The following is a 16,250-nucleotide window of genomic DNA, read 5'->3' as shown; positions in this document are numbered from 1 at the left end:
TATCAGATTTCAGCGTTGATTCAACAGAATTGCCTGATACTGATTTAACTTTGTTTCAATCAGTATTTGATATCTGGGATACTAACGACAACATCCACCTCTTCATAAAACGAGTAAACAGCTAACACGTGAACAAAATAAGTCATCTTTAAAATTTGAGCATTTTTATGTTCCTTGAAATAAATGTTTCTTTATGTGAATACGTTGATATACATTCATTTAAGTGGCTGCGACGTGTTTTCTTCAAACAGGATACCTGACAATCCCAACATTTACCAATATAATAAAAATAATATACTATAGACATAATAACATCCAGAGTGGCTTTAAGGTAGGATCGCTGCCTTGTGGTTGCTGAGCTGATGATACAGTATATGTAGTCAGTTATGGTCAAAGTTTTTTTTTTTAAACTCACCTTTTATTCCCAAATGAAATCAGACTGAGCATGTGTGCTAGATTAACACTGTAGGGTCTTTACCTTCAGACAACATTTGTTGACTGCTAAGTGGTGCTAAACTGAACAGCTCCAAAGGTGTTCCTGAAATTTGGGTTTATTAGAACAGAACAGATCTCAGCAGAAGGCTGACAGGACTTTTACCCATAAAATAAACATAAAGTACAGAGAAAAAAAACATTTAAATAAAAAGAGATGAGGACAGATTACTACACCAAACCATAAAAACACGTTTACTGGATTTGTTGTGTCAGGGGTGGAACACTTCAAAGAGACCCTGAATCAGTGTCCCCCTAGATTCTCTTCCCTTATTTAAGTCACAGCTCAAAACATACTTGTATGGCTTACTCACTTTAATACAGATGTTGTCAAATCTTGTTTATTGTTTATTGTTTTGCTATTTTAATTTATTTTAATCTATTTTTAATCTACTGCTATATTGATACATTTTTCTCTTTGTAAGGTGAACTTGGGTTTCAGAAAGGCACCCTCAAATATAATGTATTATTATTATTATTATTATTATTATTATTATTATTATTATTATCATGCGGACTGTCATGTATGGAACGCCAGGACTGCCATAATGAATTAATTAAATACACCATTAAATAATTAATTAAATGTGGCAATAATTAATTAAAATTGGAATTAATTAATTAATAATCCATCTGTGCTTGGTGCCAAGGCTGAGATAAACGAGGAGTTATCTCATAAAGAGGAACAAACAGTACTCCAAGAACAGACAAAGCCCAGCAGAAACCTTGAGGAGGAGCTCCATTTGCCCCCACCCGGGAAGAGCCTCAGAAAGGAGAGACATCCATGGCATCTGAGGAAGAGCCTCAGAAAGGAGAGACATCTAAGGCAAGAAGAGGGGTCCCTATTTGCCTCCAACTCTCTCAACAACACCAACGACCAGGACAAGGGACCACGACCTTCCCCAGTCCCCCAAACCCCTGACAGGCCATCACCCTCCTCCCCCTCCCTTTCTCCCTCCTCCCCACACCTGAAATTCACTGAGGAGATGATGGAGCGGGTCAATGCTGGGCTCAGATCTACCCCCCGTCCCAATCCCTTTTTGTCCCCCATAAACCCCCCACCAGAGCGGCCAAAGGTTCGCCATCGAGCCCCACCCTCAACAGAGCAATCGAAGTCACATTGCCCAGCCTCGCCCCCCTTAGTTCCTCTTCATGCCCTGTCTCCGCAGTCTGATGTGTGATGTGTGAAGGGTCCGGGCTGTGAGGATTATGGCAGTGATGACTTTTCCCAGGAGAAGCTGGGACCCTGTTTACTAGAAGGTTTTAAAATTTCTGTACTTTTAGGTGACAGGAGACATGTGGCCTGGTCAAAACACAGAGAGCTGCACTCTAAAAGATCTTTAAACATAGTAAACATACCTTGTGTGCCACAGACTGCTCCCAAACACGAGGGGACAAGTAATACCTCTAAAACACTTAAGTTGGCTTTATTAAACATTAGATCTCTAGCTGGGAAAACATTTTTAATTAATGATTTAATCACTGAGCACAGCCTTGATTTTATGTTTTTAACTGAAACTTGGTTGGACCAAAGTAACAGTGAAGCTGTTCTCATCGAGACGACCCCTCCTAACTACAGTTTTATCAGTGAGGTCAGGGCGAGCAGGAGAGGAGGAGGGGTTGCTGTCTTATTTAATGAATCATTTCAATGTAAGCAGCTATCTCCTGGAAGTTTTCAGTCTTTTGAATATGTGGCTTTACAGCTGAAGGCCCCATCCAAAGTTGTGTTTCTTAATGTTTACAGGCCTCCCAAATACTGCACAGACTTTTTTAATGACCTCGGTGAACTGCTGTCTGTGATCTGTGTTGATTTTGACTGTGTAATTATTGCTGGGGATTTTAACATTCATGTGGACAACCCTCAGGACAAAGGGACTAAAGACCTGAGTAACACTCTGGGCAACTTTGGGCTGACTCAGCATGTAACAGAGGCCACACATAATAGAGGACACACTCTTGACCTACTGATCTCCAAAGGCCTGAGCATTTCAGAGGTTACTGTGTCTGATGTGGGCGTGTCTGATCATTACTGTGTTTTCTTTGAAAGTAAAATCTCAGCCCACACAAATATATCAACAACAGTGATCACAAAACGGTGTATAACTGAACACAGTAGTGCAATTTTTAACCAGGTCTTCCCATTAACACCTGACCTGTCCAAAGGTTCAGTCAATGAGCTCGTCAATAGCTTCAATGCTAACATGTTAAATGTAATGGACACTATTGCTCCCATTAAGGTGAAGGTTATCTCTGGAAGGAAAAAGTCTCCATGGAGAAACTCCACACTGGTGAAAAATGAAAAAAGAGAGTGTAGGAAAGCTGAGCGCAGATGGAGAAAAACAAACCTCCAGGTTCATTATGACATCTATAAAGAGAAACTTCACAATTATAATTTACAACTGAGGAGTGCAAGAAGGTCCTACTTCTCTGACATCATCACTAAAAACAGCCATAATGCTCGGGTCTTATTTTCTACAGTTGACAGGCTAACAAACCCTCCTGTGTCAGTGGCAGCTGAACTTCATTCGACCATGGCCTGCAATGACTTTGCCAAATTCTTCACTGAAAAAATCCAAAAAATTAGACAAGCAATTGGTACATCAACAGCAGATCCAGGATATGTACTGTGTCCACCAAAAAACTGTTTAAACACCATGAAACAGTTTCAACCTATTAACAGCAAAGACCTGGAGGACATCTTAGGTCAACTGAACTCTTCCTCCTGCTGTTTAGATGTCCTGCCAACAAGTTTTTTCAAAAAGGTCTCAAAGACTTTAGAGTCAGACCTGTTACAGATCGTCAACTTTTCTTTATTATCAGGTGTGTTTCCAGAATCACTAAAAACTGCTGTAATCAAACCTATACTGAAAAAGGACAATCTTGACAATGAACAACTACAGGCCGATCTCAAATCTCCCGTTTTTAAGTAAGATCATTGAAAAAGCAGTTTCTCAACAGCTCAGTTACTTCTTAAAACAGAATAATTGCTACGATGCCTTCCAGTCAGGTTTTAGACAGAACCACAGCACTGAAACCGCTCTGACCAAAGTGTTTAATGACATATGTATGAATACAGACAGTGGAAAAATGTCAGTCCTAGTTTTACTGGATCTCAGTGCAGCATTTGATACAGTTGACCACAACATATTACTCAAACGACTGGAGAACTGGGCAGGTCTTTCAGGAACTGTACTAAACTGGTTCAAAACATACGTAGAAAACAGGAAATACTTTGTATCAATAGGTAACTTCACATCTGAGCAGACAAGTATCACATGTGGAGTTCCCCAAGGTTCCATCTTGGGACCCCTTCTGTTTAACATCTACATGCTCCCACTGGCACAGATTATAAACAACAACAAAATAAACTATCACAGCTATGCAGATGACACACAAATATATATCACAATGTCACCAGGAGACCGAGGCCCTGTACAGGCTCTTGGTAAATGCATTGAGGAAATTAATGACTGGTTGTGCCACAATTTTCTCCAGCTAAACAAAAACAAAACTGAGGTAATAGTCTTTGGCGCCAAAGAAAAACGATTACAGGTCACCAGAGAACTTCAATCTATACACCTAAAAACCACAAACCAGGCGAGAAATTTGGGTGTAGTGATGGATGCAGACCTAAACTTAGAAAAACACATTAAGACAATAACAAAGTCAGCTTACTATCACCCCAAGAATATATCAAGGATAAAAGATCTGATGTCCCAACAGGACCTGGAAAAACTAGTCCATGCTTTCATCTTTAGTAGGCTTGATTACTGTAACAGCATCTTTACAGGTCTACCTAAAAAATCAGTCAGACAACTACAGCTCATTCAGAACTCTGCTGCTCGAGTCCTCACTAAGACCAAAAAAGTGGACCACATCAGTCCAGCTCTGAGGTCTTTACACTGGCTGCCTGTCCGTCAGAGGATAGACTTTAAAGTCCTGATGCTGGCCTATAAAGCTCTGAATGGTTTAGGACCAAAATACATCAATGACCTCCTGACCCAGTATGAACCATCCAGATCCCTCAGGTCATCTGGATCCGGTCTTTTATCAGTTCCCAGAGTCAGAACCAGACACGGAGAAGCTGCATTCAGCTTTTATGCTCCTTATATCTGGAACAAACTCCCAGAAAGCCTCAGATCAGCTGAAACACTCAGTTTATTTAAATCCAGGTTGAAGACTCACCTGTTCTCAGCTGCATTTGAATAAAGCACCAAATCCACACTTTAAGCTTAAATTTCAAAACTTACATTTAACTACTGATTTTATCTACTGTTCTGATTTTATCTGTTTTGATTTTATATACTGTTTTGTTTGTTTGTTTGTTTGTTTGTTTGTTAATTAGTTAGTTAGGTTATTTGCTTGTTTTAATCAATTTTAAATCATGCTTTTTATTTGTTCTTGTTTCTAATGTCTCTGTAAAGCACTTTGAATCACCTTGTTGTTGAATTGTGCTATACAAATAAACTTGCCTTGCCTTGCCTTGCCTTGCCTTGCCTTGCCTAAATAAATAGTTATGACACATGTAATTAATTAATTATTGACACATTTAATTAATTATTTAATGGTGTATTTAATTATTTCATTTTGGCAGTCCTGACGCCTGGCTCTCATCATGAAATAATTTTATCTGTCAGCCTCACCCATCAAACTCAGGAGGCGGGGTTAACGCTGCCCATGCAGCTTCTCTAACATTTGATTGGTTGCCGTGCAAAGTAAGTCAAAACAGGTCGATCCTAGATAATCGATTGCTTGTGTAGACTTGGGGCAGCCAGTTATCCCAGAATGCAGATCAAATCACAGGCAGCAATGGTGGTGGTGTAGTTTTAAAATACCCCGTTTTTCTGTCACCAGCTACACTTTTAACGCCGTATGTCTGGTCAGGTTGTCAACATAGAACATGTTTGCAAAAGTGCTCAGATGTTTTCAGAGATTTCACTAGCTCTGCTAACAGTTAGCATGCAGAGTGCACCGAGGGGGTTACGTTAACCGGTTTGTTTACATATTCCACTCTCCGTGTTCCACATGTTGCATTCGCAGATTCTCATTTTCACTGAACGATCGTCTCTTTCCGCCTGGTCTTGTGTCTCTGTGCTTCTGTAACATAAAGAACGAGCTGACATTTTTCTCACGAAACCAGCGATCAGCTCAACAGACCCTCAGTTTACCTGCATGCATCCTCCTCCTCATCTGTCAGCTGTTTAACACCTGCTGCTAATTCAAGAAACACGCCTAGTTACCTGGTGATAGTCACAGTTTAACTGGGCAGCCGGTGCTCGATATAACGCAATGTCAGCGCATTTTTCTGCACAAGATAAGTAAATATAGTGTTTTCCCCGAGCGCAGAGCTGCTGGAGCTTGTTTCCTTACAGAGCACTTTATAGGCGAACAGCTTCATCGGCGGCTGATGTCCAATCACCGGCACACAGCTTTCAAACCTCAGCTGAGTTTTAGCTCTCAGTGGTTAAACGCTGGACTTCATTCACTCAGGTTCTGTCTGTCGGGTCACGTTTACTTCGCTGCTTTATTTACAACTGAGCAAATCGGTTTGGCTGAGGTTAAAGTTACGTTTCATAACTGCATAGTTTCACAGACGTTTAATGGTTCACTGGCACATGTGTTAGACTGAACTATCATCTAAATATCATCTGTTTTTTAATAGTTATTCAACTGTATTCTAAGCACCAGCTGTCTGTTAGAATGTGATTTTTTTCTCTCTCTCTGTTGGCAGACGTATAAAAATGCGCAGGAAAATCTGACGTGCATGGCGAACTTCACCGACGATATTTAGGGAGGAATAAACACACATCAAACATAAATGAACCATTTGCCTGTCTCCATAATTGAGAGCATTTTCTCTTCTTATCTCAACACTCTCTCTCTCTCTTTTTTCTTTTTTTTTTTTTGCTTTTTCGGTCATGTTATGTTTACCTGTCAAAGGCTTGTTACAAACTATGAAACACATCGTGCAGACTTCTGGATGTTAGAAGAAAACTAATACTGCTCATGAATGAGACTAAAGGCAGGAAGGTGTCCTTTAAAACTAAACATGTTAATAGGACCTCCCTGTTTATATCATAGTTTATGATATAGCACGTGTATTTCAGTAATAGCCTGCTGAGGCCACTATACGTGCTGGCCTCATATCAAATGTGAAGGCAGACTGAGTCTATGTTTGACGTTTTTTATATCTAATCTTCCTTTTCAAACATTTAAACAGCAGCGAGTCTGCAGCTGAGGGAATACAAATTCAAATTGTCGGAACAGGTTTGCTCGTTTCTTGGATTCATTTGGTGATTTATTAAATGTATAACTGTTATTCTAATCTGCTGCTGAGTCTCTTACACTTTTCTTTATGCTGTATATTTTCACGTCTCTGGAATAGTTGGCAGTTAGATAGTTAGCTGGGAAACTCTGTGTTAACTCATGGAGCTGAGGATATCGTGGATATGCTGACCTCGCTGCGTGGTGTACAGAGCGAGGTCAGCATGATTAATATTCACAATAAAAATATTAGCCGAACATCATGAAGTCTGTATGTGTTTCATAGTGTCGAACAACCTTTGTACAGTTAAAGCCAGCAGTTACTACATGACGGAAACACCAACGTTATCTCTTTTATGCGTTTATACACAGGTCACGCTGATTACTGAACAAAAACCCAAAGATCAGATGTTAAACAGATTTATTTGCTCTCTCTCCTCCTTAAACATGTTTTTAATCTTAGTTATAATTCAGAATTGGCGACTGAAACACGTAGGACACATAAGAACTTCAGGAAATAAAACACCGATAAATATAACCTCAGTAAAAGAAGTCAGCGGGGGTTACTACAGCTGTGTACCGGGGCCTGCGCTTTGTCGGTGGGATTGCTTGCGAGGCGAGCGGGTCTATCCCACGCTTTGCCGTGAGACTGGGCAGACATCTCCGAAATCATCGAAGCACTTTTGCAAAGAGGCTGTATCTTGACAAACCGACCAGACACATGAAGATTAAACCACTACATTCTCGGCTAAAAAAATATTAAAACGGTATTTGGTGACACACAAACAGGGTTTTTCAAAGCTCAGTTCTGTTAGCTTCCACATGCCGGTTGTTGTGTGCTAGAAACAATGGCCACCAGGCCAAAGCAATGGTTTTGACTCGATCAGCGTTAACCCCGCCCCCTGAGTTTGATGGGTGAGGCTGACAGATAAAATAATTTCATGATGAGAGCCAGGCGCCAGGACTGCCAAAATGAAATAAATAAATATATCATTAAATAATTAATTAAATGTGTCAATAATTAATTAATTACATGTGTCATAACTATTTATTTAATTAATTAATTCCAATTTTTAATTAATTATTGCCACATTTAATTAATTATTTAATGGTGTATTTAATTAATTCATTATGGCAGTCCTGGCGTTCCATATTCATGGACCAAGATGACTTTGGGATACCTTGGCATCCACCAACATGCCTGACGGACCTCAGCTTTGCGGATGACATCGCTTTGTTTGCTGATATCTGGAAGAATATGAAGACCGTGACATGAAAACTTGGAGCAAGAGGCAGCCAAAGTGGGCTTGTGGATTAGCGGGAACCAGATCAAGGTTATGAGAATTGGTTACATGACGGCACAGGATCCCATCTCTGGAGGAGGTTAACCAATTCCCCAACCTGGGCAGCATCCTTGCATGCGACGGAGATACTGATCATTATGTTGTATGTCGGATTGTGAACGTGGGTGCGGTCTTCCAGCAGCTGATCTGCTTCACTCCAAAGACCGACCTGATGACGAAGATTCGTCTGCTCAACTCCATCATTATACCTGCCGCGATCTGCACTTGTGAGACGTGGAAAACATTACTCTGCTTTTTTCAGAAGCCCGGGGTCTTTTGGATTGTAATTTGTTTCATAGTTGGATGCCTGACTGACAACTGTATAAAACAAAACCTACACACAATATTCGAAGCACATAGCGCACAGTCGTAAATTCCCCCTAATTTTGGTATGATCCGAGCTCAGGCACTAGGCGACTGAGCACAGCCAGTAGCGGTTTTTGATACGGGCGACACGGGCGGTTGCCCGGGGCGGCATCGTGGTGGGGCATCGGCAAAAAAAAAAATTGCTCGTACTCATGCTGCCCCGACGTCAGCCAGCGCATATTGGGAATGGCATAGGCACCGATCGGTTTTCTATCACCCGTTTGCTGGGAGTAAGGGCGCCCTCCGTTTGCGAGGTGTGCCTGCTGCTGGCGGTACAGGGAGGAGGGGGGGGGGGGGATTCACTGGTGGCTGGAGCGGCGTCTAATAACCAACCAAAGTAAAACAAAAATAAAAACAAACCAACAAACACGAAAACACCAGACATCATGATACAGACTTATAATTTGCACCGATGTTTTTTAGAAATTCTGTACGCGAAAAGTGAGCGCGAGAGCCCTCGGTGCGCCTGCTCGCTGCTGAAGTCAAAGTAAACTTTATTGTCATCTCCGCTACAGACAGTCCAGCATATAGAGACGAGACGACGAGGCTCCAGTTACAGCAGTGCAAGTAAACAAACAATAAATATAAGAAGAGTAAGAAAATAAATATACACTTTAGGACTCGGGGTAAAGGATCAATAACAATTTAAAATTTAAAATTTACAGTTTGATGATTTAAAGTCTCACACAACCCGTCGAAAGGGGAGGGGCTGGCTGCTTCCAAATAGAGCACATTTCATTCATAATGATGTAAATCCAAGTCCATCATGTATTCATGATTTGAATCCTGGGTTGTGTGAAATCCCAGAAATAAACCATAGACAAAGTGAATCTGTGAACTAAGGTGTAGGTTGTAGGGGATGGGTGTTCATACTGGAGGGCAAAATTAAAACCAGTGGAAGATGGACAAGAAAAGTTCAAAGCCATCAGGTCCTCAGTTTAGAAAAAAGAGAAAAGAAGAGGAGGAGAAACGAGCAAAAGATGCACTCAAAAAAATGAAATTGGATGGTTGTTACATGCATAAGATCCAAACTTGTAATTTGAACTAAATAATTCCATGTTTCTATGGTGAACGTAATTAAATTATGTAGCATCTGCATGAAATTCAGCAACTTAATTTGTCCTTGTTGAGATGACATCATACAATCTAGCAAGAGTGGCTGGATCCAGGCAACTAACCACTCTTACTAGATTGTATGATGTCATCTCAACTGTCCCCTCCCTCCTTTTCCTCCCCATCCCCGGCTACCTCCCTCTTCCCGCTCCACCACACTCACCCACACAGGTAGGGCCTTGGGGTGCGGGTGTGTCACAAGGGTGCAGGGGAGACCCTTCCCCCCCTGTCCCCTTCTGGCCACCTGTGCCTCAATTTTATCTCACAACTTAGACATTCACAATACTCACACTCTCATAACACACACATATATATAGGGCCTTGAGGGTGGGCACGTTAATGGCGTCCAGTGGACGGTCTGTGTACTCAAACCTACCTCTGGCGCTGGTGCCCACCTCTCAATTTTAAATCCATGTAGACACTGAGGGTTCTCGGGAGGGGCCGTGCTAACACCTGCTGCTCTCTGGCAGCAGCACCATGCTCTCCCTTGTTTTAAATGCACTTTAGAACAACACGCAGCAACACTACACATGAGCGGGAGGAGGGAGGTATGGGGTCTTCACACACCCCTGTTCTCTGCTAGCCATTGGGGCGGGGGGGCTGTGAGGAGATGTTGGCTGTCCGATTGGCCTCCCTGCTGCTGCGGAGCCTGGGACGGTCTGCTTGCCTCCACCCGGGGAGGAAGGGTAACATCTCTTGGGTCTGGGTTCTGTTTCCCCCTCTGGGGGCGAGGGTACCTGGACCCGGGGTAAAGAGTATGTTTGGGGAGTGTGATTGTGTGTACATGTCCATTTATGTCAATCCTTACGTTGGGTGAGTGCTGAGTGTTTGTATATGTGTGCATGAGGGTGGGAATGCATGTTTGTGTCTGTGTCTATATGTCAGGTCTCTCCCCTATCTCCCCTCACCACACTCCCTGCCGGTGACTGATGCCCTCAGGGGTCGGTGCATTGGTGGTTCTTGGTGTCCGGGGCTGGGCACTCAGGTATGTACCGGCTCACTCCCGGTGGCTACTTGGCGGGGCCTGGCGCCTGTTGCTCGGTCAGGCCTCCTCCGGGGTGCGGGGGGCCCTCGGGCCTCCGGCCTCTGGGCCTGCGGCTCGGTTCACTCTGGCACAGCTGGCTGCCGGCAGAGCCAGCGGGCACGCCGGTGCAGCCCCCTCTAGCTTCTGCTCGGTGGCTACTGGGTGACGCCTCGTCTGGGGATCCTCACCCCTTCCCATGAGGGTGGCACGATGCCCCTCCAGTGGTCCTCCTTGGGCTCTTATACTCTGGGGCCTCTGGATGTCTGGGGCCTGGATCTCCTCCATGCCTGCTTCATGCCCTGGGGGACGGGGCTATGGCACATTATACACAGTTCAGATTTCCCCTCCTGACCTCTGTCATTGAAAACAAATGGTATATAACCAAGTTTTGTGATTAACTTTTCTTACTGATCAAATACTTATTTTCCACCATAATTAGCAAAAAATTCTTTAGTAATTGGTGTGGCACGGACTCCACACACACACACACACACACACACACACACACACACACACACACACACACACACACACACACACACACACAGGATTTCTGTGCTCACAACTCTTTGCGACTTTCAGCTGTTTCACTTTTCAACGTGACAGCACAGGTAACTCCAGGATAGGGATGGGTATCGTTTAGGTTTTATCCGATACCGGTGCCAAACCGGTACTTCTGAAACAGTGCCGGTGCTTAAACGGTGCTCAAACCGGTGCTTAAAGAATGGAGAACACCAACTTTGTCCAAAAACCTCTCATGTTCAGCTGTTTTTTTGTAAAAAGATAACAATGTTAGCCTTTTCTGCAGCTATGGGGCATATATGGTATCACTCTAGGCTGGAAGCAGTGCTTAAACAATGGAAAAAAACACAAACTTTGTCCAAAAACCTCTCATGTTTAACCGTTTTCCACTTTTTCTTTGGTCATTTTAGCCTTTTTGGCCAGGGTGAAGGGAGCATCTGGCATCAAACAAGAAGACAGCCGCATGTAGCTATGATGATGTTTGCTAGTTCACCTTACATGCATTAATGTAATAACGTGGTTAGCCTACTCAACGTAAATTACACACGAACAACATTAAGCTACTCACGCAGAGAAGAATGGCTGCTGCTGCATCATCATCCTCATCATTTCTGCTACACTGGCAGGGCTAGGGGCCAGGACTCTCCTCTTCGGGTTCTTGGGGGATGCTATGCGTCGCCAGGTGATTCATCGGATTCGAGGTGTTACCTCCTTTGACAGTATCACAGTATCAGCTTAAAGCACTTGTTGCTGCTGAGTTTGCATCTTTTGCTGTGAAGTACAGCCAGACTTTTGACCGCTTCGCCTTGGGCATTTTTAATCTGTAGCTCTGCTCTAAAAGAACGTACGTACCTGGACCCGCCTACTATCCTCGGAAACGTAAAATGATTGGCTAGAATCTAAAGTGTATCACAGCTCAGGAAAAAAAAGCACCGAAATAAAGCACCGAAATGTGCGCTGCTTTTCGGTCTGGTTACTACTGTTTATGTCAGAACCAGTGCCATCATGGCACCGGATACCGGTACCCATCCCTACTCCAGGAGCATCCCCTGCTCTCACGACTCCTCACACTCTTCTCCTCACCTCCTTCATCACTGTACATAAATAGAGCAGAAAGAGCATGATTAATTTTAGTCCACACCTAATTCCTCTGCCACCTCAACGCTGCCCTGAGAGCTCACCATACTGCAGCAGGCCAGAGACCACACCCCCACCTCAATCAGACAATGTGATTTTTTTTGGATTTTCTTTTCTCATTTTGTCTCTCATAGTTGAGGTATATCCAAGATGAAAATTACAGGCCTCTCTCATCTTTTTAAGTGGGAGAACTTGCACATCTGGTGGCTGACTAAATGCTTTTTTGCCCGACTGTATGTGGCTTAATTTTTTACCTCCCAATAAGAAGTTTTCATTCTTCCTCATGTTGGAAAATGCCACTAAGAGTGTACGGAGAGCATCAAAATATGATACGAAGGGGTTTTTGATCAAACCTCTGCGTAGGCTGATGTTGGGTGAACCGGTGCATCTAACAGGTTAACATTTTCACTTTGGAGTTTGTTTCTTTTCATGTCATGTTTTGTTTGTTTCTCATCAGGTTCATCATTTACAAAGCACCTGGAGAGATTATCCCTAGATCTAACCCTAGAAGATATAACAACAAGATGAACTACTTGTACATTGATTCAGCAAACAGCAAGTCCTACATGCACAATAGACCCGACTACAAGAACCTCAAAGATCCATCTGGTGCCTTGGCCCACACCCTGAGACCAATCTTGAAGAAAATTAGAAACATGGTGAGACCATTAGTTTGGTCCAGTAATGGTCCTCTACCAAAACACATCATTTAATGCATATGCTGGAAACACTCAATACAGGTACACGTGCAGATTTAAAGTGTGAATGCTGTTTTATCATGATTTTTCATTTTAGCTCCATGAAATGGAGAGAAATAATGATTTGCTTAAATTGTAGGTGCTTAACAGTAGTTCTGACATATCCAGTTGAAACTATTACAAGCGCATGCAAGGGATTGAAGAAAAACAATGGCTGGGTAGTGCTGTCAGTGGACAAGTGAAAAAAACAACATGCCCACTTTAGTCGAAGAGGCAAAAGCGCATCACATGAGACAGCTTCAGGCAACTGAGGAATTTTTATTACCAGGAGAAAAAAATCCACATCCAGAAGCAGGAATTAGATTAGATTCAGTGTTTTCACCATTTCACAAACGTCTATGAGACTGTGCTGTCATGTAGGCCGAGGAAGTCTCGTGAAAGTGTTAATGCAGATTATTTCTTTTTTTTTTGTATGATTTACAGCTGCCAAACTTTGGATTCATCAGCTACAGTGATCAACCTCCAGGATGTTCCTCACATACCACATTTGGCCACAGTAAAGGTAAAGAAAGCTTCTTTTTACAGACAACACATTGTCAAACATATAAAACAAACACTGGAAAAAGTTTGTTAGACTATTGATCTTATAAAATGACTGAATCATTATTATGAAGGCAGTGAAAGGATTAAAGTGCTTTGAATAAAATGCATCCTATTCCTTATTTTATGACCAGCACTGTAACTGTTTACTGTCCACAGGGGTGATCATGGTGGAAAGAGACAGACCTGGGGTCTGGCTCTTGCACAGCACACCTCAATTCCCCTTCAGAAGAGACCAAAACAATTTCTGGCCTGAATCTGGATTACAACTTGCTCAGACGTTCATCTGTGTAACTTTCAACTATAACCAGTTCATACAGATCGGTAAAAAGCTCAGTTCGAACTCTGGACATTTCACAATTTAAAGCCCAGAGGCTGATCTAAACCTCACAGTAAAGATCTTGTTTAACTTTTTCCAGGTAAACATCTGCAGTACATCAGAGCTTTTCCATTTGAACATGATATTCCAGATGATTTCCATCAAGAGCTCATAGATGCAACAAAATGGGTTGAAGTTCCCCCATCGAGTGATTACCAAACACTCACATCAAGAGGAGGTCTGAGGTTTTATAGCATTGCTAAACAACAGTTGCAAGAGCCAGGTGAGATGTCTGCATGTTTAAAGGTTAAAGTAATAATCATCCTTTAAATTACACTGTGGAGGTATGGCACAGACGACACAGGAACTCCAGCTTTTCACTCCGACTTTATCCGTCTCCACATAACTTTGCGCCACACACTTGACAACAAACCTCCCAGCAACCTGGGTGTGAGTGGAGCCCCCTAGTTGGCTGCCATAACACCCGTTTTTGTTGGTTAAGCTTTTAATGGTTACAGTGATATTTGTCTGGTCTTAAACCAGACAAATATCATTGGGGATGAGAATGGATGACTTGGAATCTTTAAAGAGAGGACAGGTTTTAGGATCAGCCTAGCTCAATGCCAGTTAACATATATGTATTTACATCCAAATAGAAATTTAGGCGATGATATTATAATGCTGCCTATAGCTGCCGACAGTTGCTGCCTATCTGAAATCCACGTACTGTTATTCACTTTGTTACTGACGTTATGTCTTCATCAATGGCTGAAATGCAGTGTCTGAGAAGAGAGTGTGAGTGTAAACGGGTTTTAAAAGGTTCAATGTTTCAAAAAGACAGGAAATGCTTTAAATGCTCCTTGATCCTTTTGCAGATGGAGACCTGTACCGCACTATTGCCCGGGCAGTTCGGAGTCATGTGTATGTGCAGACGTGGGGCTGCCAGAAAGATCGGGCCGATTCTGACTGCTCAGGCCCCAATCATGTGTACAACATTAAAACTATAAAAAAGGTTCTGGGTCCTGCTAGTACATGGAGTCCTACAAAGGACCATTCAAAGTGGTGTGTGACCAACAGTGAATCCAGCAGTGAATGGACCTGTATAGCTGATGTCAACAGGGCTGAAACCCAGTATCAGAGACGAGGCGGGGCGCTGTGCATTGTGAACAGAGACGTAAGAGACAAGTTCTGGGAGTTTGCTAGAGAGTTTGATGAATGTAGTACGACCCCAACCAACATGGACATTGACTGTGAGCCTGACTCTGACCCTGTCCAGGGCAAAAGAATCCACTTGGATCCGTCAGTGACAGGCTGAATACAGCTCAACTTACTTCACTGTGGACTTTACCAATCCTGCCGTTAAATATTAAAAACATAAGGGAAAGGAAAGATTCGCAAGTGTTAGTTTAATTATCATTCTGAAAAGATGTGTGACAAGTATTACAATATGACAAACAATAAAATAATAAATCTGGATAAAATACATCTGGTTTATGTTATGTTTGTTATGCTTTCACTCATTGTCATTTATTCTGCAGTTGTTGAGCCTTTCTGCAGTGCCTCCTGGTGTTTGAATTTCTGCTTCTTTAATTTTCTTTCATACCTAAGAAGATGAATTAATTGCTTAATTAAAAGGATACAAATACAGCTTCAATTAACTTGTGTTTTTGAACAATAACACAGTACTCACTTTGAAACATGCAAAGTCAAAATAAATTAAACACTACATGCACACAAAATAGTGTAATTTATATTTCCCTTTTATTGTTTTTTTCATTTAAAAATTAAGGTTTTCCTAGAAGAAGTTCGTTAACATTTTGCTGATAAGTGAAGATTCTCAGGAGAAACAGAAAAACAGGAGACCACACAGGACTGTGTGAACTTTGTGTGTACATTAGTTTGAAACATTAATGAAATACTGTGTCAACACAAATTAGATTTTCCCAGAAAAAACAGGATAAAAAACAAAAACTGAAGATCTCTCAGATATTGTATCCCTTACTATTTGCTCCCCATTTTATTGCTTAATAAGCTCAAGGTTTAGTGTATTTGAACTACAAGAAATAGAATCAATTTCAATTACAATTCCATACAATTGTATTTTATCCTCAATAGAACACAGAAACACATCAAATGTTTGAACTGAGTAATCGTGCCATTTTACATTCGCCTGCTATGAAGCCATGCTGCTGGGATAAATGCAGTATGTGGTTTAGCATCATCATGCTGACACATGAAGGCCTTCCCTAAAAAGGATGTCTGGATCAGAGCATTTCCTGCTCTACAACCTGTACATACTGTTTAACATGTACGCCTTTTCAGATGTGAAAGCTGCTATGGCATTAGGCACTAATGCAGCACCATACCATCAG

At 42.1% G+C, this 16,250-nt stretch overlaps 1 protein-coding gene across 1 annotated transcript; it reads left to right on the top strand.

Moving 5' to 3' along the window:
* Positions 1–9,917: 9,917 nt before the first annotated feature.
* Positions 9,918–15,193, top strand: LOC309714571 (plancitoxin-1-like; the record flags this gene model as incomplete). Its single annotated transcript, XM_082547115.1, has 6 exons — positions 9,918–9,934; positions 12,719–12,920; positions 13,443–13,521; positions 13,719–13,883; positions 13,979–14,161; positions 14,754–15,193. The coding sequence occupies 6 exons, from the start codon at positions 9,918–9,920 to the stop codon at positions 15,191–15,193; spliced, it is 1,086 nt and encodes a 361-aa protein (XP_082403241.1).
* Between the last annotated feature and the right edge of the window lie 1,057 nt (positions 15,194–16,250).

The sequence above is a fragment of the Aulonocara stuartgranti genome (assembly GCF_965226115.1).
Source record: "Aulonocara stuartgranti genome assembly, chromosome: 9".
NCBI classification, from domain to species: Eukaryota; Metazoa; Chordata; class Actinopteri; order Cichliformes; family Cichlidae; genus Aulonocara; species Aulonocara stuartgranti.
The sequence above is the reverse complement of the archived record's forward strand: the minus strand, read 5'-3'. Positions and strand labels throughout refer to the sequence as shown.